Source organism: Netta rufina (genome assembly GCF_964035555.1).
Source record: "Netta rufina genome assembly, chromosome: 1".
Taxonomy (NCBI): Eukaryota; Metazoa; Chordata; class Aves; order Anseriformes; family Anatidae; genus Netta; species Netta rufina.
The window spans coordinates 136,385,643-136,406,433 of record NC_140123.1 but is presented as its reverse complement, the minus strand read 5'-3'; the positions used below and the strand labels follow the sequence as shown (position 1 = coordinate 136,406,433).

The 20,791-nt window shown below is 42.1% G+C and overlaps 2 protein-coding genes across 2 annotated transcripts in view; one reads left to right on the top strand and one right to left on the bottom strand.

Moving 5' to 3' along the window:
* BORCS5 (BLOC-1 related complex subunit 5) overlaps window positions 1-11,363 on the bottom strand; it is a 71,836-nt gene extending 60,473 nt beyond the window's left edge. Inside the window, exons 1-2 of the mRNA XM_084286093.1 lie at window positions 11,214-11,363; window positions 10,435-10,578 (exon numbers count right to left, since the gene is read on the bottom strand). Coding sequence (XP_084142219.1) covers window positions 10,435-10,578; window positions 11,214-11,271 — 202 coding nt within the window. The 5' untranslated portion in view covers window positions 11,272-11,363. The remainder of the gene's footprint in view (window positions 1-10,434; window positions 10,579-11,213) is intronic.
* Window positions 11,364-13,570: 2,207 nt separating this feature from the next.
* On the top strand, window positions 13,571-20,458 carry MANSC1 (MANSC domain containing 1). Its single transcript, XM_084288282.1, has 3 exons — window positions 13,571-13,784; window positions 14,547-14,687; window positions 19,111-20,458. Exons 1-3 carry the CDS (start codon window positions 13,574-13,576, stop codon window positions 20,103-20,105), a joined length of 1,347 nt encoding a protein of 448 aa, XP_084144408.1. The 5' UTR covers window positions 13,571-13,573; the 3' UTR covers window positions 20,106-20,458.
* Window positions 20,459-20,791: the final 333 nt, after the last annotated feature.

The window sequence follows — 20,791 nt, the reverse complement described above, 5'->3', positions numbered from 1 at the left end:
AGTATTGCAAATTAAAAAGCAGCACCTCTGGCAGATTATCTGCATTTCAGAATTTTATCTGGATCTCAGAATTCAATATTTAATCTGCAACGGTGCATCTGCTGGTTTGCATGTGCAACATTGCTGATAACTTAGCCACGTATACCATGAGCAGGCTTGCACAGAAAATAGAGGGAATATTATGGAATTGCAGTATTGCAGGCCTCACTGTTCAAACCAAATGAACCATGAAACTCCTCCTATTTTCCTTTCTGTTAGGCTTCCCTAAGAAAGGAATAGAGGCAGATCAAATTTGATTCTAAACTTCAAGGTCTTGTAACAATGAGCTTGCTGACCTGTACTTTATTACTTGCTTGCTGATCTCATCTTACATAATTGTACAGAGGGAACATGGTTACACTAAGCTCCTGCTGTAGTGCTTTGCTAACAAGATTTAGGGCTTGAGTAGACTTTTTTTCCCCCCATACTTCTACCTTAATGACCTTTTTATCTTTACATAATTTTAGTAAGTCAAACCCTTAATTAGGAGGAGGGGTGTTATCTGCGTATGACTTTGGGGAATCTGCTTTTTATTCTACTAACAGTGTCTGCATAGGGAAATAAAGACAAGAGCACAGCATTTGAATGTGATTGGATCCACGTGATGTTATAGAAAATGTGGTTAACTACAGACAAACAGTAGACATAGATGTATGCACCCATCCTTTACCTTGATCAAGTTTATTTAACTTAACATGCATAACAAATAAAATTATATCATCAAGAATTAGTGACTTAAGGTGTAATGATTTACACTGTGCCCATTGGTTAATTATAACTTTTCTTAATAAACTGATTGGACAAAAAAAAAAAAAAATCTCCTGATTGTGGAGAAACAGATAAACTCCTATGAGGCAGAAATTGTTTACCAACACTTAGAAGGAAAAAAGAAAATAAATTGATTTTCCAAAGCAATCCATTCCAACACCATTGCAGGTCTAGCCGCAAGATAGGAAGCATTCAAAAAACAGCCAGTGATCAGGCAGTAGAACTTCAAAAGCACAAGTTAAAAGCAAACTGCACATATACAGTTTGTGCATCTGGTATGTATAGTGTATACATACTATATATAGCTTAAATACTGTCTGCACACAACTACAGACCAGCAGTGTGAGTGAACAAGGACTAAACAGTGTCGCTTGCTTGGCAGATGTTTTCTGTCCATCAGCCACACACCCACCAGGCAGCACACAGCTCACTGACCTGTGCTGTAAGTCTGTCCAGCTGCACAGCTCTAGAATACAGATTCTGGGCCAAAACACTTTGAGGTGGTATTTTTTGGCTGCTTTTTTTTTTTTTTCTTTGCCCCCCTTACCCCCTCCCCCCCTTTCTTTTCCCCCTTTCTTTTTTTAAAGCAGTAGGAGATGAGAGTTTATGGGATGCAGGAATCTTCCAGAAGCATTTCACACACTTTTGCTTCCTGCTTTGCATTGACAGTTTTACTGATTCCTAATGGCACAACTGTCCTGGACTTAGCTACAAAGTGTATCAGTATATCATCTATATCAGAACATGCCTACATTTCTCATTAGCATAGTAAATGGTCCCTTTTTTGCCATTTACTATCTGTGTCAGAGATCCCCCCAGGAACTCAGTGACCGCTTCATGATCCCTTCAGTCACAGAACGGCTCGGGTTGGAAGGGACTTAAAGATCATCTAGTTCCAATCCCCTTGCCACGGGCAGGGATGCCACCCAGTAGATAAAGTCTCTGATCAACAACTTACTTTGGTCCCTGTGTGACTGACACATCCCAGATACAGTATCTTCTGTTTTCTCTACATCCAAGCATTTGATGTTTAACACAGCTGTCCCTATCCAGTGAACACAATGTACTTCGAGATACTAACAGTTGAAAGAATAAAAGTGAAAGGAGCAGTAAGCATCACATTGGCCCACTAAAGAGGAGAGAACCAAACTAACAGCACTAGCAGAATGCTTTCTTTAGGTCCTTCTTTTCCTTTGATCCCAATCATCCAACAGAGGGGTGAAATACTTTTGAGACTTTGGTCCACTGAACAATGCTGTTACTGTATCTCTATAGGAACAGACTTGGAGATTCATCGTTCCACGTATACGTGTATATCCATCTAGTCCTACTCGGACATTTTAAGAGGAATGTTTCTTTGCAGGCAATTTTCACTGATACAAAACATACAGTTCGTTGGGGTAGACGTGTCAGAGGAAATACATCCACAGACACCAAACAGGGAAGACAGAAGGACAAAGTTCACAGGTCCTTCAGTCACATACTCTAGCAAGTCTTATGAGCAAGTCTTAACTTATGAGCAAGATGATAATGCTGAATAGAGGGAAAAAATTATCCAAATTTAGATGCCTAGAGTCCTTTGAGGTCTCCAAAATAAAGTGTAATGTATATGCTCTCCCAGCATACACGTCCTAGAAAGACTGGGAGATTACCTACACATTCTGTGAACACTTTAATTACACTATGTATTTTGGTTGTTATAAATAAGGAGTTTCTTTTGCATTTCACCTTAATCACTTAACAGTGATTTCAAGGTAAGCTGGTCAACACAGGTATTCCTCACGACAGTGCATGACACATCTATAAACCAGGACATTGACAACTCCTTACCACGTGGTATTTTTCCTCAGCACATCTTTTGAGGTATCCAAAGGGTGGCTGCACCCCAAGAGCCATCCTGGCCAGCTGGAGAACTCTGTCACAGAAGCTCTGTGAAAGTAAAGGAAGGAGAACCTGCGGGTGACTTGTAATGACAAACAAAGTTTATTCACATCCAGCAAGGTGGCGAGGAGGAACCTTCCATGTCTGAGGAGCTATGAGGTTCAGTCAGGAGCCACAGCTCCTGGAGCTTGAAGGTACTCACCTAGGAAAAAGAATGCCAGGCTAACAGTCTAAGCAGACATGCACATGCTTATTCTTTTTCATCTGCCAAAACCTAAGTTATACTATACAGAGTGGAATAGCGTGAGAAGGGAGAGGGTGGGAAGGACGAGGGAAAGGCACATAACTGAGTATCCGCAGTCCTTTACACCCTTCCAACTGATGTTGAACATATAATTTGAACAGTACCTAACCACAGACTCAAATACTCACACAAAAAGTAATTAACCCAGGTCTCCAAATAGTTAAACCTCTGAGAAACATATGGAAACTTGCAACTACCTCTTGAAAGGAAAGCTCCTTTCCTTAAAATGGGGGCATCTGTTAGGTTCTGCTTTTGAAAGTTAGTTACAAGTCATGAAAGCAAAATGGAGAGAGATGGTTCCCCAAAATACAGGGGAATACTCACCGGTCCACAAGCCTTAAAAAATAAAACAGGCTGGAGAGCACTCACATCACCACTCTTGGTGTTTCTTTCTGCCCAGTGTGCTCATTTTCACAGAGCTTGTTACGAGTACTAAGCATGGAGTCCATCTGTATTGCAAATCCTGTTAGAACTCTGAACAATCAGCAATGCTGGTGAGTGCTGTAATAAGCAGATCTTCCTTGTAAGCCATAGGGGCAGAATTCAGAAAAAGGACTGAAGTATCACAATGCCCAGATTTATAAGAATAAAATTTCCTTGTCATATGCTATTAGCTAAATTCCCTAGACAATATGTGGAAGAAATAGCATACAGTGTGGTAGGGAAAAAAAAAAGATGTAAACCAGTCAGCAGAAATTACTGAGGAGTGTGATGTGATAAAATACATTGCTCTAAGTTCCACAAGGCTCAGAGTCTCAACATCCTTCCTCTACATGCTGTTCCAGAGAATACAAATACATTGATATTTTCATTAGAAAATAATTATATAGGGATAAACAGTCCTTTCAGCTGCCTAAACACAAGCTTAGATTTCCCATGATTGAGGATAATAGAAGATCAGTATGGATTTCGCCTCTTTTCTCTCTCAAGAGATTCCTTAGCATCTCCCCACACTTTTCTGCTGAAGATGTGCACCGGCTGCAATAAACACACCACTGCCCAGCTTTTGCCTCAAACCATCTTCAGACAAAAGTACATTCCTCATGCTGGACGTATCTTGCAAGACTCTCTGCTACATAACTTTGGATCTCCTTACACTACTGTCAGGTAAACTATACTCTAGACTCTGAAGAGTAAAGGCCTCAGCTTTTGCTTTGTGAAATACCTTGATAAATGAAGGAGGATATGGATATGGATAAAAGGCAGCGTGGTAAGAAAAGACCTCAGTGGGTTAGCCATAAGCTATTCTTTTAGTTCTAATTCATGCCTGATAGATCTTTACAAACTGTGTCCCTAAAAATATTAAGGACAGAAATACTACAACCCTTTGCAACCTTTTTCCATACTTTGCTGTTCTTACAGAAACAGCAGTGGTGTTTATAAGACAGGAATCCAGCCACATCAGGCTAGGAGATGATAATGAGTGGCCCATTAAAACCTTCATATGGCTGCACACTCCATATACCACGTATGTCTGGCAAACAAAGGAATGCAGCACACCACTAGTAACTTGCAGCAGGGCTACACAGAAGACACCTCTCATTCATGCAGTGTGCCTGGGAATGCAGGTGAGTTCAAAACAAGAGTCTCAGCTCCCCTTGCTAACTTCCTTTCTCTTGCTGTTGGTGATCAGGAGTTCCTTCAACAGAAGACAGAGTCAGAGAATCATTAAGGTTGGCAAACACCTCCAAGATCATCTTGAAGACAGTCCAACCATCACCCTACTACACACATTGTATTATGGCAAATGTATTTAGCAATCTCAGCACAGAACCCAGACCTAAATTTTTTATAAGCAACAGTCTCTAGTTACATACCAGCACGTTGCTTAACACACAGAACTGATCCCTGCTCTCAGGGGAACTTGCATTCAACAAGCCTAAGACTGCTAGAGAAAACAAAACAAGAAGCATGGGATCATCACATTCTTGTGCAGCAGGCTAAGCAGGGATCAGCAACAGCCTCAAGAATTAAATATCTAGCATAAAAGTAATGATTATTATTTTTTAAGTTTAGGTAATATTTCCCTCATAGGTAACTCAGAACACAAAACAGGGTTGCTGAAGTACCTCTAAACATCCACAAGCCAGTACTCAGCAAACCTGTGGTATGTATGGCATCCTGAACCACTCAGTACCACTTGTGCTTCCAAGAGAAGCTGCCAGGACATTGGTAACAGCTTCCTCCAGACAAGGAGTAAAGGGCAAGGAAAATGGCAAGACAAAAGAACTGCCAGTGTTTACGGACAACTTGTTGCCACAAGTTTATTTGGAATTGCTGAGGGTGTTGTTTTAGTTACCAGTGCGTGAACAGAGCTATATGAGAACACCCACCTAGGAAACCACTGCGGTCCTCCCTGCACTGCCACCCAGAGAGCAGCCGTGATGGACTGCAGCGCAGGACTTCAAACCCAACACATCAAAAAGGCATTTGCTGTCAGGCTGTTTAGACAAATAGATAAGCTGAGGAGGAGCCTTGAGGGTGTTTGCCAGGCACACAGAACAGATTCCAGTTTTCATTTTAAGTCAACTAAGTTACTATCTGGCCATGAATTTAACTTCCTAAATGTTGGGAACACATTTCCCCAATAGAGTGCAATCATCATCATCAGGAAATAGTCTGTCACCTCAGAGAAACCCAAAACACTGACACAAGAAGAGGAAGCATAACCACACACCCAGTTAAGATAGAAGACCCCATATACAGAGCTAGTTTCCAGCTAGATCCAAAGTTACAGCAAAGAGATGAGTTCAGGGACCGTCGTTTTGGGTAGACAACCCAGGCGTATTCCAAAAGTAGATTAATCACATCTTTACTAGTAATAACCATTTCACCACCTACTTTGTAGAGGACTCTGTATGATACCATTACTAGATACAGAGGAAATAGACAACATTTAAAATATTTTTTTTTCAACGTCATTACCAATACCATCAAGAGGTAAGGAAGTTACCAGTCTTGATACAGACAGGCTGCTGTCTGGGCACCTCCTTCGTCTTCATCTCTGCCACTTACACACCAACTCTATGCCTGTATGTCCAGAAGCAAAAGCAACAAGGAGAAAATTCCCCTTGTCAGCCTGGATGCTCATTGAACTACTGTGCAGTATATCTCAAATAAAAGAAGACAATGAAAGTCATTCTTGCACAATGTGAAGAACTAGTGTCCAAAACAAGAATAATCTCCCTTCCCATACCTGTTTGCTACTTGACCTTGTAGCTTTGCACTAAACCAAACAAAAAGCAACTTTAAAGTGGCCTTTTTCTATAGAATCCATGGGCTACTGCAAGACTTTGGCTTTCAGATTTACCAAAAACCTCTCTCAATAAAGCACAGAAATAACTTGCTACAACATTCCCTTTTCAAAAAGACAAAAAAGCTAGATTCTGCAAATCTCTTAATAGACATACATATCACAGTAACATTAACTGGCCTGATGTCTAAGAGGATTTGGAAGTGACAAAATGCATATGTACTTTGAAATTAACATCTGACTTGCCTTGGCCAGCAGAAGCAGAAAGTCACTGCCTTTTTGGCAGCTTTTGTCAATCAGCAGGTCTCAAATGCTCACAATGCAACCAAGGTGATAAGAACCATTAAATCAGGTTGGAGAGCAAACCAATCGCAAAATCCTGGACAACAGGGTGGAGATGCAGCAAAGTTTTTATTCCTACTATCAAGCTCCCTGCATGTTATGTTTGCACTAGGTCTTGCTGACCTATTACAAAATAGGGATTACACCTGCATTTGGATGACTATCTCTTGAAAAGTTTCTTCTATATTGCTAACATGCATCAATACATCCTTTATATACACCCATCTATTTTGTTTAACCTAACACTGCACTGCTACCAGAAAGGTCTCAATCTTTCCTGAAGCTTGAGAGAGAAACTGATGCCCTTTGAAAGAATGCAGTAAGCATTTTGTTTCTGTGGCACAAAGTTAAAACCTAAACACCCTTCTCAGAAGCTTTTGGGAAGTTTTGTAACAGTGCTTAAGTCCTTAGGACAAGTGTCTTATTTCACCAAGAAAATTTGCATAGTTAAAAAACACAGTATTATTCCACATGTAAGAGATCCACTTTCCCCTGCAACTCAAAGAATATGACTTATTTTATACACAGCTGGTTATGGCTCTATGCTATAAACAGACTGAGAATCAGGGACATTGAACAGAGAGAAGTTCATTTTTTATGCAAATATCCCCAGGAAGCAGCATAAAGGAAAGAAACAGCAGATCACATTTTGTTCTGTACCGCTTATGAAGCAGTCGCTGAAAGGAATGCTTGACACAAAGGAGAATTCTGGTTGGAGGCTTCCTCTTTTTCACTCGGGAGATTTTATACTTGCTCCTCACTTAAAATAAATAAATAAATAAAATAAATCAATTGTCAAACAGTGAAGTTCTTTGCTAGTATTTCTACCAGAAGACTTTTTGCATAGCCAACTACTCTGTACTCAGATATGTAACAGTTACTGTGGAAAAACAGTCAGGCATGTAATTCCTAGGCGTAACTCCCTAAGAGTACCTTTTCCTCTCACTTCGGGTAGAATTGGGATTTGACTTTTGTCAATATAATGGCAAAATAACAGGCATCCACCATAGCTGTAACTCTAAGATGCAGATTTTTCCAATGAAGCCAAGGAAAACCTCGTATGAAAGACGTAATGGACATGACACTGACAGTTTCTTACAAGTGAGGGCGTACAATTGCAGAGACCTCCAGTGTCACTGGTCACAGCAAAATCAACTCAAGACAGCTAGGAGAGACTTGTACTTCAGCAGCTTTTCAGTGCTTTGTCTTTTGTGAACATTCATTCTCTTTGTGATCATGTGCTTCCCCAACCCATTAATTTAACGATTAGGCTTCTTTTGAGACTTTAAAATAAAGCCCTTTGGCTTTGCCTAGCCAAGGAGAAACCAAAAAGAAAGTGAAGCATACAATGGTTATGAGTTCACGTTTTGAGCTCTCCAAGCTAGCAGCTCATAAGACACAAGTTTCAGGATTAACTCCTAGAAGATCTCTTGCTCTCATCTTTATCCATTCCAAGACCATAATGTTGTATGTGAAGAACAGAGATGAGACCAATCCCGAACAGAACAGGTTCTCAAGCAGGACTGTGGCCTCTCAAGTCTTGGCTCAGGCTACACCACTTTCTGTACCGAACACAAGCATCGCAGTCCTGTTATTCAAGGAATAGTGTATTTGAGGCTGAAAAACTGTTCACATGGGCCAACACAATCTAACATGCAATACTCGTCAGCAGTCACCAGATGTCACCATATCTCAAGAGACACGGGGAAAGACATTAGCAGACCAAGCAACTGAAATAGAAAAGTTTCCTGTCATACGCACACACCCCTTCAGGTCCACAGTAAGATCAGCAAAAGCAACTCAGTAACCTAGACAGCTGCCCATCAAGTAACGTAACGTATGCATATTTAGGAGTTAAAGGGCCTGGACTGGTGATCTGAGGCAGTGCCCTCTGGCTCCTCAACCACCCACCCAGGAATGCTGCCCCTGGAAGTGGTCACATCGCAGCCCTGCTTCCAAGGAATTCCATAGCTCTCATACAAGCCAGGTTCAGCCCACCACAGCTCAAGGCTGGGTGGAACTGACACTGTCATCAAACACTCACAAACACAATAATCTCAGTGCCAGATCCTAACACATCTTGTAAGTTTGGAGTCTCGGATTAAAGCTTATTTATTACCTTTGTGAATCTGGGTTACAGCATTCACATTTCAAACTGCCAGTGATGAGATTTCAGTTCTGCCTTTTGTATGACGTAGGATGCATGCAAAGTGTGTTCTCACCAAAAGTAATGAAACTACCTGCTGCTGACACCCACACTGCAAGCCTCAAAAAAAAATCTTACAGTCAATTCTAAAACAGTAGTGAAAATGTCAGGAATAAATCAGATACAGATTTCTATGACATCACCATCTGCAGAATCAAAAAATACATATATAAGCAACACACATTCTCCTTGGTCAACAGGAAGAGCAGTACCAGTCCTAGACATATTCAGGGTTGCTTTTCTCCTATTCAGTGGTCTCCCCATCTTTTAACCTCCTCCAATGGAAATGGTACTGCTAGTGCCACACAGATCTAGATCCCCATCCAGCAGTACCCAACACCAAATACTTGGCCCGCTGGGCTATCATAGTACCCACAAGTACTAGTCCTGTTTTAAGTTGAAATAATGAAAATAAATGAAAGTAAAGAGTTTGTCTAAAAAGCGATGTTACATCATCTCTAGCAAAGCCTGAAGGACAAAGCGGCTGCCACACCTTCCCAGCTGCCATGTGTGAATTAGTAGCACTCAGACCAGTGGTGCCTAAACTCTTGTTTGTACAAGAACACTTCACTCCTTCCAGCAGCAGGAAAGGCTAAACATGCCAGCAGCTCTTCACTGTAACAGCAGGCCTACAAGGCATGAATGAGCAAGCAATACAGCCAACATACATAATTCACAGTAAGACTCAAACTTAAAAAAAAAAAAAAAAAAAAAAAAGATATTGGTTCACTGAGTGTGAATACACAATGTAGCAGACACAAGTTTGATGACCCACTCTGTTCCAGGAGGAGGAGGCCAGGAGCAGGCTCAATTCATGCAGGCTGCTCCAGACATCTTCCTTCCCAAGGAACTTTCAGGTAACAAGGAAGATGCTATGCACAGCCTCCAGGAAACGGGTTAGAGAAGAGTTACACTGAGCTAGGCCACAAAGCACATGAATGGTTTCTAGTAAACTGTAGGCTTGATAGCTGTGATTTAGATGTTCACTTCCCTTTGAATCAAACAGGGGGGACAAAGAATTGGTGCAGGGGAAATAAAAAAAAAAAAAAGCTGTGAGGAAAGGAGACAAACCGAGGGGAATTTAAAGGGTCCACTGATATAAAGTGATATCATCAACACAGAGCTTAAGGACACTCCCCACATGAGCGTCACCTTTTATTCCCCTCTTCCAAAGAAAGAACGAGATCTGATCTAGAGTGGAAACCCCAAGAATAAATCTTGACTTCAAGCAACTAAATCTGTACACACGTAGCTTTACTCCAAGATAGTAACATGGAGATGTTTTTCAGAGCAAGAGCAAAACTGGAGACTGTAGTCCACAGTATATCAGAATGCAACATAGCATCTCTCATCAACAGCCTTGCAAACCAGCAGCACTGGGAAAACTGGGAAGCTTAGAGCTGTTTTGCCTCCACAGTAGATGGCTCTACATCAGAGAACATTATTAGCACACTTCTAAACCAGTTCGCACTCCATATAGAAGATTATGAAACACCAAAAGAAGGCAAGGTTTGAAAAAAGGGCAGGGGTGCGAAGAACACAGAAATGTGAATTTCAGTAGGAAGCTCAGTACGCTGCAGAGCACATACTCTATTTGGCACAAAAAAAAAGGGCCTTCAAAAACAGAGGAAAATCACTTACCTTTTAAAAGGGGCTGGAAAGTTGGGATTTCCTGCAGTTTTATGACATCTGGATCATTGCTCACGTTCCGGGAGGATTGTGTTCCTGGGGCCACCACCACAATGTCATCCATTTTTGCTCGTTGCTTGGCTGGGGATGGAGATGCTAGAAGGATTGGAGGGTGGGAGAAGGAATGCATAAACAAATTAATATGCAGATTTCATCAGAATTTAACCCCAAAAGCACATTAACATGTTCAACAGAGAGCAAGTATGCTTTATACAGAATAAACACATCCCTGAGATAACTGACAACCCTCCCTCCTCCCCCTCTCCCCAGTAACATGTCACGTTCAACAAGGTTTTTCAGAACAAGGTAACGGTGCTGGTTAAGGACGTGTTGACTTCTTGCTCCAGCGATAACCCAAGGTGATTTCATTTCATCAATGAAGGCTGAAGGCGAAAGCTACCAGAAACTTTTCATCTGTCAGCGCTCCACCGCAGTAAGGCTCTTTCACGTCCTTATATTTTGGGGAACGCTTCAGTCCAACAGCTTAACATTTGGGAGCCCCGTTTCCACGCCACACGCGTCCTGCTTTCACCCCCAGGACTCCCCGCACACCGCCGACACCCCTCTGCCTTCCCCCGGAGGCCGGCATCCCCGCTCCGCCCTTCCCCACGGGGCCGCCGGGCACCGCAGCGAGCGAGGAGGGCACCCGGGGCTGCCGCCCCCAGCAGCCGCTTCGCCTCTCGCCCCCGGGGTCACGGTGGCAGCGCCCCCGGCTCCCCTTGGCCACCGACCTGAGGCGCCGGGCTCGCCCGGGCGGCTCTCGGCCTCCGCGCTCTGCTCCGCTCCCATAGCGCACAACCGCGCTGCGACGAGCCGAGCCGAGCCGAGCCGAGCCGTGCTCGGCCTCCTCCACCCCGCCGCCCTGCAGCCTGCAGCGCTGGGGCCGCCGCTACCGCCCGGGCTTCCTGCCGCCTGCGCCCGGGTCAGGGCAGGCCCCGCCCGGCGCCCCGGCCAGGCGGAGCTCCGCTTAAAGGCACCGGCAGGGCCGGGAGAGGGGCTGCCCGACCCCCCCCGGGGTCTCCTTTAGTTGAGGGGATTCATTTCCCTGGTCGCGTAGTGGGAAGTAAACCCGCCAAACCCCCCAGCGTTAGGGTCTGTACCCCAGTGGGCCCGGTAAAAATGCACGCTCCGCAGGGTCTCACTGCTCTCCTATGGCTGTGTGTGTGTGTTTTTGCGGGAAACAGCACCGCCTTTTGAAAATAAAGCGTGTTTGTCCATGGTAACTCGCCAGACAGTAACACACAGGAAGCAGCCGGCACTAACCATGTTTATCATGAGCAGGAATGAGATAAAAACAGCCCAGACTGAAAGGTCATGGGTGATTCAGGTTAAGCAGAAAAGTAGAAAGGAGGAGAAAATGTACTTCAGACTCATTGCGTTCATATCTGACAATCAAATCAGCCACATGATTGTATCTGACAGATTTGCCAATAAACATAAAAAGTGCTGGGATGTGCTAACTCCTGAACAAGCCCATTCTCCGCTCATGTATGACAGCCAGCATCTGTGAAAGCTCTGTCCTGAACTCAGTTCAGCATTCTCTCTTCTGGCTGCTTTTACTTATTCCCACCAAGATTTAATTTAACACAAAAACAATCCTCCTATCTTGCAGGAACTGCACCTCACAACTGTTACTAAGATGGAGGCTGTAGGTGAAAACCTGTCCTGCACCAGTTCTTGCAGCTGCAGGCTGTGCCACATGGGTTTGTAAACCAATAATAGGCTGACCTTTTGACTACCTCAACAACTGCTTAGTTCCTGCCAGAATAACAAACAAATAGGTTCAAAGAAATGTAACTATTCTGCGAGGAAGAACAAACTATTGTTGGCAAGTTCAGTAGAGAAAGTTGAGCTCTGAATCTGCAGTATTCATACATTATTAAAATCATCTGTGAGCAGCCTCAGTGGCACTTAAAGAAGAACTTGGAGTGCTCAGACATAAATTGTCTGTAGGGCTGCAATCTAACCAGTGCTTGCCATAAAGACATCATATGTTAGCCATCAGTCTCAGACAAATTTTAAAATTAGTTCCACTGGATCAGCACATTTAACTTTAGTTAGCTTCATTTATCACTTCTGCTTAACAGAGTTCAAAATAGTTTGTGAAGTACACCTTCCAGCTACTCTGTGAAAGTGTTTTCATTTATTATTATAAAAACATGAATGTGCAGTGTAGCAAGACCCTTGGAAATGTTTAATTTACCTATCAACCATTGTACATGTCTGCCACATGAAGTTTTATAATTGAAAACACTATGACAATAAAAGTGTATTGTTAATGTGGCGGTTGCGGTAGTGAATTCTTTATTTTGTCTCTAATGTGGACATAACACAAACCCTCTGTAGTAGCAACAAAGTCAATGTACCTGAAACTACTCAGAATATACAGCTGTATACATTTACGTTAGCATATATATATATGTATATATGAGGGTTGCGTGATGATGACACCTGCAGCATGCCGCTTCAGCCTGCAGTACCAATACGGAAGGCACAGTCCCCTGAGCCTCGTTGCTGCCATTGAGCGTTAGGAAATGTGACTGGGTCCGAGTCACACTCTTACACTATCCGAGAGTGGCTTACAATGACTAATTTGGGAACTATTATATATTTAGTGAACGTGAGTGTGAATACCCACAAATATATGTATACGTATACCTGCAGTTGTTCCTATCTGCATCCAGGTGTTTAGTCCTATAGGACTCCTTGTTTTCATTATTTTACTCTAACCATTGCAGTGTAAAGTCATCTGCCCTTCGATATCTCTTCATGTAATGGACCACCCCTACGAAGGACATTTATTTTAGTTGCAGAAATAACTATGTTATACTAAGTATGATGCAGGATGAGATAGCTGAAAAAGAAGGACTATATCGTACTGCCTCTTTGCCGCGTTCCTTACTCTCCGGGACACTTAACTACACGCTGCCCAAAGCTAACTACCTACCTACAAATAGAAGGAGGAGCTGAAAACGTCCAAAGGAAAAGCGTTAGCTGGGCAAGATGGGGCGGGGGGAAAGGCGGCGGCCCCCGGCCGGCCCTCGGCCGGCCCTCGTCCCTCCTCCCGGCCCTGGGGCCCCGTGGGGCGGCCATGTCGGCGGGCATCGGCCTCCGGCTCCTGCTCCTCGCCTGCCTGGCGCCCCGGCCGGCCCTCGGCCAGGGCTGCTCGGCGGAAAAAGAGGAGAACGCCATCGTCGACATCAGCTTCGCCCTCCCCGCAGGCATCAGGGGAGCGGAGCCGGTGTACGCGTCGGCTCCGGAGGCGTGTATGCGGGCTTGCTGCCTGGGAAAAGGGCTACCAGGTAAGGGACCCTCTCTGCCTTTCTCTGTTACTGCTTGTGAGCAGCTAGGGAATTACTTTGCTGTCCTGCCTGGCTTCATGTGATAGTAGATTGCTGATACCAGAGTGCTCAGGAAAAATAACTGCAGTCCAGGAACGGAGGTCGTTTTACGTGCTGCAACTACACAGGCTCCCCAACGCCAAGCATCATCACGATTCAGCAGACACTCTGCGAAGTAACCATCAGTTTGTACTACGTTCATTATAGCCAAAAATGAGAGTGCTTATGCTCCTCTGAAACTGTTTTCTTTGTTTGTTTGTTTGTTTGTTTTTTTCCATCAGGCTTTTAGAGTGGTATGAGGCACAGCAGCAAGTAGAAAAGAAGCCAGTTGAAAGTGTCCCCAATAGGATGGGAGCTGTGTATATCCACAAGTATACTGGGGAGGTTTTCAGATTTATCACAATTTGTAAGCAAAAACTTGTTACGTAAAGTGGTGCCAACGTGGTATGTATGAAGGGAGAATGAGAGATTAGACTCATTGTTTCCTCGTGTTCCTCTGCACAGGAAGAGGAAGGTGTGACGTTTCACATGTTGGCCTTTGGCCATTCTTTTCCAGTCTTGAGTTGTTTTTCTTGTAGGAATATTATATGTTGTAGTTTTTCTTTATCGATGTTACATTTTAGTAGTTTTCCTTCTCAACACATGAGGAAAACTTAACCAGAACTTATTATTAAGATGCTATAAAGGTTCTTGCTGCTGAAATACATATATATTGTTTTGCAGGAGACAAGAAGTGTAACTTCATGATCTTTGATGCTCGAGGGACAAAGACACATCCAAACTGCTACCTGTTTTACTGCCCAAGCACAGAGGCCTGTCCAATGAAACCTGCAGCAGGATTTGTTAGCTACAAAATTGCTCGAGGTAAATAATAGGAAAAGACACTGCTCCCCACACTAGATTGCCTTTGCCTCAGTGTCTTTTCAGTAGTGACTGGGTAATGTTTGGGGGTTGTATTTTTAGTAAAATTTTCTAAACAAAGCGTTCTAATTTTACAACGTCATTCTTTGCTCTGTAGGAGATGGATAGGCAAGTGTTTGGTGCGCACCTGTGTGAGCCCAACTTCCTGGCTGGAATAACAACCCAACCATTATGAAATTCCTTCATATTAGGTTCATAATTCTTAATAGTTTTCCTTTGCTTAAAACAAAAAGGCTTCTTCCATCTTGATGTATTCTAGTCAAGGACAATTTCCTGTACATAATGCTGAAGAGTATTGCTGAAAGCAATAGAAATATGATGCCCTTGTAGCTGTCTGTGTATTCAAAGGATTCAGGCAACACTGATGAGTACCATATAGATGCAAGCAGAAACAGCAAGCAAATATTAGGCAAGCCTCAGAGCCCCACTGTGATGTTAGTGAGTAATTGGCGATAGTAATCGTTATTTTCTGTTTTCAGTTAGGGAACCTGAAGCACAGATGCAAACTGATCAAAATCAAAGCTTTATGGCATGTGGGCTGTACGCTCACAAATTTCTCATTATCTGTCATGTGCTATGAGATTTTTAATAGCAAGTCTTACTTGTAGACTGGCATTGACTTGCACCAGACCAGTCTGAACAGCTCAGATAAGAAGCAGCTCAGATAAGAAGCTGATAATTAGACTGTCCTCCTGCCAAGAGTTCACAAGGTGGTTTCAGTGTGGCTTCTTGAGAGAGCAGAAACTTAGTAATGCAAGAGTCTGAACTTTTACTGAAAAAGAGAACTTTTTCCACAAGAAACTATAAAGGGAGCAACAGCAGGATATGTAGCAAGATTATTCACATAATATTACCAAATATTTTTGTGTGGGCACAGTCACACAGGAACTGAGCAAAAGTGGTGTGCAACAAATGGATTGCATGTAAAATTATCACTACAACCACATTTATTGCTCTGGCTCTTTCTACCCTAGAAGAACACACGGAATGCAAAGAAACAAGGCATGTAATTGTGCTTGTGCTTTTGTCCTGCATATAGGTGTAATGCTCATTTAATGTTAACCAAAAAGATGCTGTTAGCTTATTTACCTTAGGTCCCTAGTAAGCTTTCAGATGTAGCACCTGAGTGGTGTTCTTAATGACAAACATTTAAAGATTTGGTTTTTAAAACGAGAATCTCCAGGTGGTTACACCAAAACAGGAACTAAAAGGGGTGAAATACTTTGTTGCTAATAAATAACTTCAAATACTGAAGTAGTGTTAATAGTAAAGTTTTCCTTTTTCTTCTTTTAAACTATTCCTGCAACTTGTTAACTCCTGGAAACAGCCTGTAACTTGGGAAGTAAAACATTTCCTGATTCCAGTTGCAAAGAGCAGAAGGTGGGGGGGGAAATCTGGTTTCTGCTGTTCATGTACTTTTGTGGAGCTGTCTTTTTCCACTCTGCTGAGATAGCCAAGCAACACCCGTAGATTCTATCAGAAGTCTGCTCAGGAGGTGTTCATTTTGTTTTTAAGATTGACACCTAAGGTTTGTTTTCTAATACAGTTTACTGGCTTTGAGATGTCACCAGGACCACTGTGTTTTTTTTCAATTTCTTTTTAAAGGTTGACTCGTATAGTGCCCTTGTTCTTTCTTACCAACACGTGTATCTGTGCTAGCACCACATCTGTACCTAACACAACATTTGTTGGCAATTGCGTTTGGGAGCTTGTAGTCTAAAATGGAGACAGAGAAAGTGTTTGATTCTGAATCTGTGGAGTGGAATTAGTTAACACAAGCAGTTAGATTAATTAATCTGAGTGCCGTAGAATAGCAATGATACTTAACTCCTGTATAGGTCTCTCAGCTTAGCTTCCCCATGCTGCCCTCACACTTGGTCTTTTGAATGCTGCGTGAATGCTCCGTGCTTTCTTAGCTGTTGTCCAGGTGAGCGAACTGAAGATCACACAGCATGCTGCAAGTACTTGTAGTTGTCACACTACATCAATTTATTTAAGCTTATGGATGAAGCCATGGGAGTGCATTGGGAACGGGGGAAAAAGGAGTTGTTGGCTTGCTCAGTGGTTGTGACAGGTCATTTCCTCACTGGTGGGAAAATGTGTTCAGAACTGCAGACACAGCTGAGAGTCATTTCAGTTTCTTATTTTGTAATGCCTGAATATTTTGTTATTTAAAGCCACTTTCTAAGAAAAAATATTTTTGTTGTTGTTTATTTTTTTCCTGTAAGTCAGACCTTGTGGTTGGAGTCTATTATCTCTGTTTAGAATTTTACTTTGCTAACTAACTGGCGCCCAACTAGAAGGTTAGGATAAAAATGGATATCTATGGTTCAAAATGCTGTACTCTTATTTAAAGCACTTCCATTTGTGGAGGGGGTGTTTCATTTTGTTTTTCCACTTTGTTTTTTGGAGGAGTCTTACAACAGCAGCCAATTAGGCTTCTGTGTATGTACAATAAAACTGAAATAAATCCATCCATCTAGATACGAGTTCCTAGTTGAGAAGCAAGTGACAATGAGAATATCATGGACTTTTTTATTATTGTTATTATTTATTTCAATTCCAGTGCAGTTAATAAATGTCTTTGTTTCTGTAAAAGACAAGAGTGTGAGTCTGAACTACAGGGAGAGCACATTCCCTCTTAAACGTTCTGGGAGGCTGCTGAATGATGACAATGAAGACATGACCTGTGCCAGTTAGCCAGTCCTTCTAAGAATTCATGCTTGCCCAAAGTCTCTCTTTCGTATCTGTGTAGAACCAGATAACAGCTAAGATTATCAATTGTATTGAATTTCTGTTACAGAAAGCTGTTGTCCTGCTTCCAAATTCCATTAACTGATGTTCGTCCACCTGGGTTGGAAGCAATATACATTGACTGCTGGAGAAATGGTAATGTGCAGTCTACTTCAGATACCTCAGAGACTCTTAGAGCAGTGTCCTTCTTCTAGCATGGCAACAGGAACCCAAGTCTTTCCTACAGATCAGTATGTGTACAGTTTGGGGGTGGAGGCTGGGGAGAGGAAGTGGAGGAGTGGACATTTGGAGATCTGATAGCAACAAGTTTCTTTGACTGCTTGTTCCTTAGCACTGAGTAGTACGGTTGGGACTCCTATAACTCTCTAACAGGGCAAATTGGACTAGTAAACTCTTGAAATATAGCTGGATTTATACAGAAAAGTATATTTTACTTTGATTCTGGAAAAATAGAATTCACTGTCATTACCATACATTTAGAGAACTTGTGCAACATTCCACAGAATCATAGAATCATTTAGGTTAGAAAAGACCTCAAAGGTCATAAAGTCCAACCATTAATTTGTTTGTATTCTCTCGGCAAGATATTAGATTCTTTAATTTTTTTATTTTTTTTTATTTTTTTTTTTGTGGCAGTGTTCATTTAACAAGTTTGCTATGTGAGAAGCATTCAATCTTATGTTCCTCGTTGGCCATGTACTTTGATCAGAAATGTATTTTACAAAGTGAATAAGCCTGGATTGGTGCTCTGCACCATCCAGATGCAGGAATACAAACCATTTTATTACAGTTGAGGATGAAAAATCTCAGAGAAATTATGAACTATTCCTACTTCGTCTGTAAATAGAAGCCCCAAGGACACTTCATCTGTGTAGTAAAATATCATAACGTTACAGTCATGTGAATGAAATCACAGCAAAGTACAGTTAAGTGCAGCAAAGCACTCACAGATGCTAATTCCAGGAGACCCTGGACCTTAACAGACGTCATCATGACATCTAGGTTGCCTTTGTTTTCTTAAAAGATTTTGGGAAAGTCACTCAGACTCTTTGCTCTGGTCCCGGTCTATAAAACGGGGATATTATTGCCACCTTGTATCATCAGACAATTATGGTATGTGAAGTGAATTCTATCCAACAATCATGGGGTGTTTGGATATAACAAGAAAGGGGCGTATGTAACTATCTTGGGTAGGTGGAAGTGCTTACATCTGACAAAAGTGAGGTTGGTAATATCTACTTAATTGACAGATTGTAGAATGGTTTAAAGGCAATGGGCTTACTCACTCTATTTTTCACCTCTAAATAAACACATGCGTGTTATATGAGTATAAAAATCACATTGGGATGATTGCTCTTTATATGCAAATTTTGTAAGAAGCTGCAGTTACAGTCTGGTGCGTCCATGCTTGGGGCTGACAGGTCTTATGACAGAATTTAAAAGTTACTGCATATTTTAAAGAAAAGATTTTGGTGCTTCAGTTTGATTAGTCATTACTTTCTGGAGCTCCCTGGTATGTCTCTTACTATGAAACACAAGTAACTAGAATAAGCCTGTGGTAATCACAAATAGATTCTGTCATTAAATACTGATATTTCATTTCTGTTTCCAGACACATATGCCCTAGAGGACACTTCCCTCAAAAATGAGGACTTTCATTTGAATGAATACTCTTTGCCATTGGATGCTGGAGCCTATATTTCTCACAGTCTGACTAGCCATCAGAATCATACCACTGCTTTGCAGCAATCTGTCTTTCAGCAAGCATCTGAACTCCCAAACCACGTGGATAAACATTTAGACAATATTGAATTTCATACAGTTTTTCCTGAATCACAAGTGGCCAACAATCTTGAGAGCTTAGACCCCATCCCAAAGCAGAAAGAAATTAATCTGCCACCAAATATGTCTTCTAATGTTCAAACTGGAAACCCCTCTGCTTTGCTCCCCAGCACTCAGTCTGGTGTTCCTGGACCCAGCAGTACTACCATGTCTCCTCTGCCTACAGGTGTCACCAGAGTGGAATCTCATACAACTTCTCCACCTCCTGATGGTGCTAAATCTAGTGCTGTTACCACAAGGGCTACCTTCATGCATACTGCAACTGCTAGAGTTGAACATGGTGTCTCTGCTGCCAGCACTGCTGTTACTCATGTTCCTTTTTCCAATCCCACAATTTCTGCTTCTACTTCTGCAACCAAGCGGGTGACCTCAAATTCCAGCCTAGCTACTGCCACATCAAGGCGCAGAACTTCAGCCATCCCTCCTGAGCCAACAGTTGTCTCTTCCAATGATACCAGCCACGTTACCCTCCTCTCTTTTTCAGACTTTGTCCTGTCTACTAGTGGTTCTCCCATAGCTTTCCAAAACAACCGTCAGGATTATGACCCATCTGATTCAGAAAGTTACCTGTCAGAGAGTGCACTAAGAAGGAAAGGTGTCCTTCAGCTGGAAGACAAAAACAAACTTGTAGCAGCTTTACTTTTGGGGGTGATATTCTTGCTACTAGTTATTACATTCATGGGGAAGAAAATGCATGAATCTCTTCAGAAGAGACATTATACCAGGCTGGATTACTTGATCAATGGAATGTATGCTGATGTATGATGGGGCAAGGGGAATAAATTTTTAGGAGCATTTCTCATCTTTGAGAGAACTACTTTGAGACTGAATAGGAAATATTTAAATCTTAGAAGAGGATGTATTCTTTTTTTGGTCACTAATGGGAAAGCAGCAGATGGGTTTGGTGGGGAGAGAACTGCCATATCTATGCTGAAATATAATGTCTATAATTTGATTTATTACTAAATTCTAAAAATAAACACTCAAGTCCAAATTAAGCAAAAAAGTTCTTATGTTTAAGGAGAAAAGTATTTCATACTATTTCATGAGTATGTTCTGTGACTAGAGTAACATAAGTAAACCTAGTAAACCTAATAAAACGAGTATCTGTGCAGTGCATGAGCATTTTCAAATCTATTTGCCCCCAGTTTATTTTATTAATGTGTTACGCAATTGTCTGGCATTGTGCAACTGTATCTGACATCCTATTTATTGTATCTGGGCCTTAAAGGAGTACTTGGTGGCAGAGTTTTGCATCCAAATGGTTTTAAGTACAGAGTAAAAATTGTAGTATATTTAACTTTCCTTAGCTGCATTTAGTTTATTGATGTGTATCTGGACTGCTTTTGTCTGCATACATCACAAGCTATCCTTAAAACCGCATGCTGCAAATTTGAGTTTGCCTTTTCCAAAGAGATCACCACCCTCCAGCACGCTGAGTTTTTTGCAGC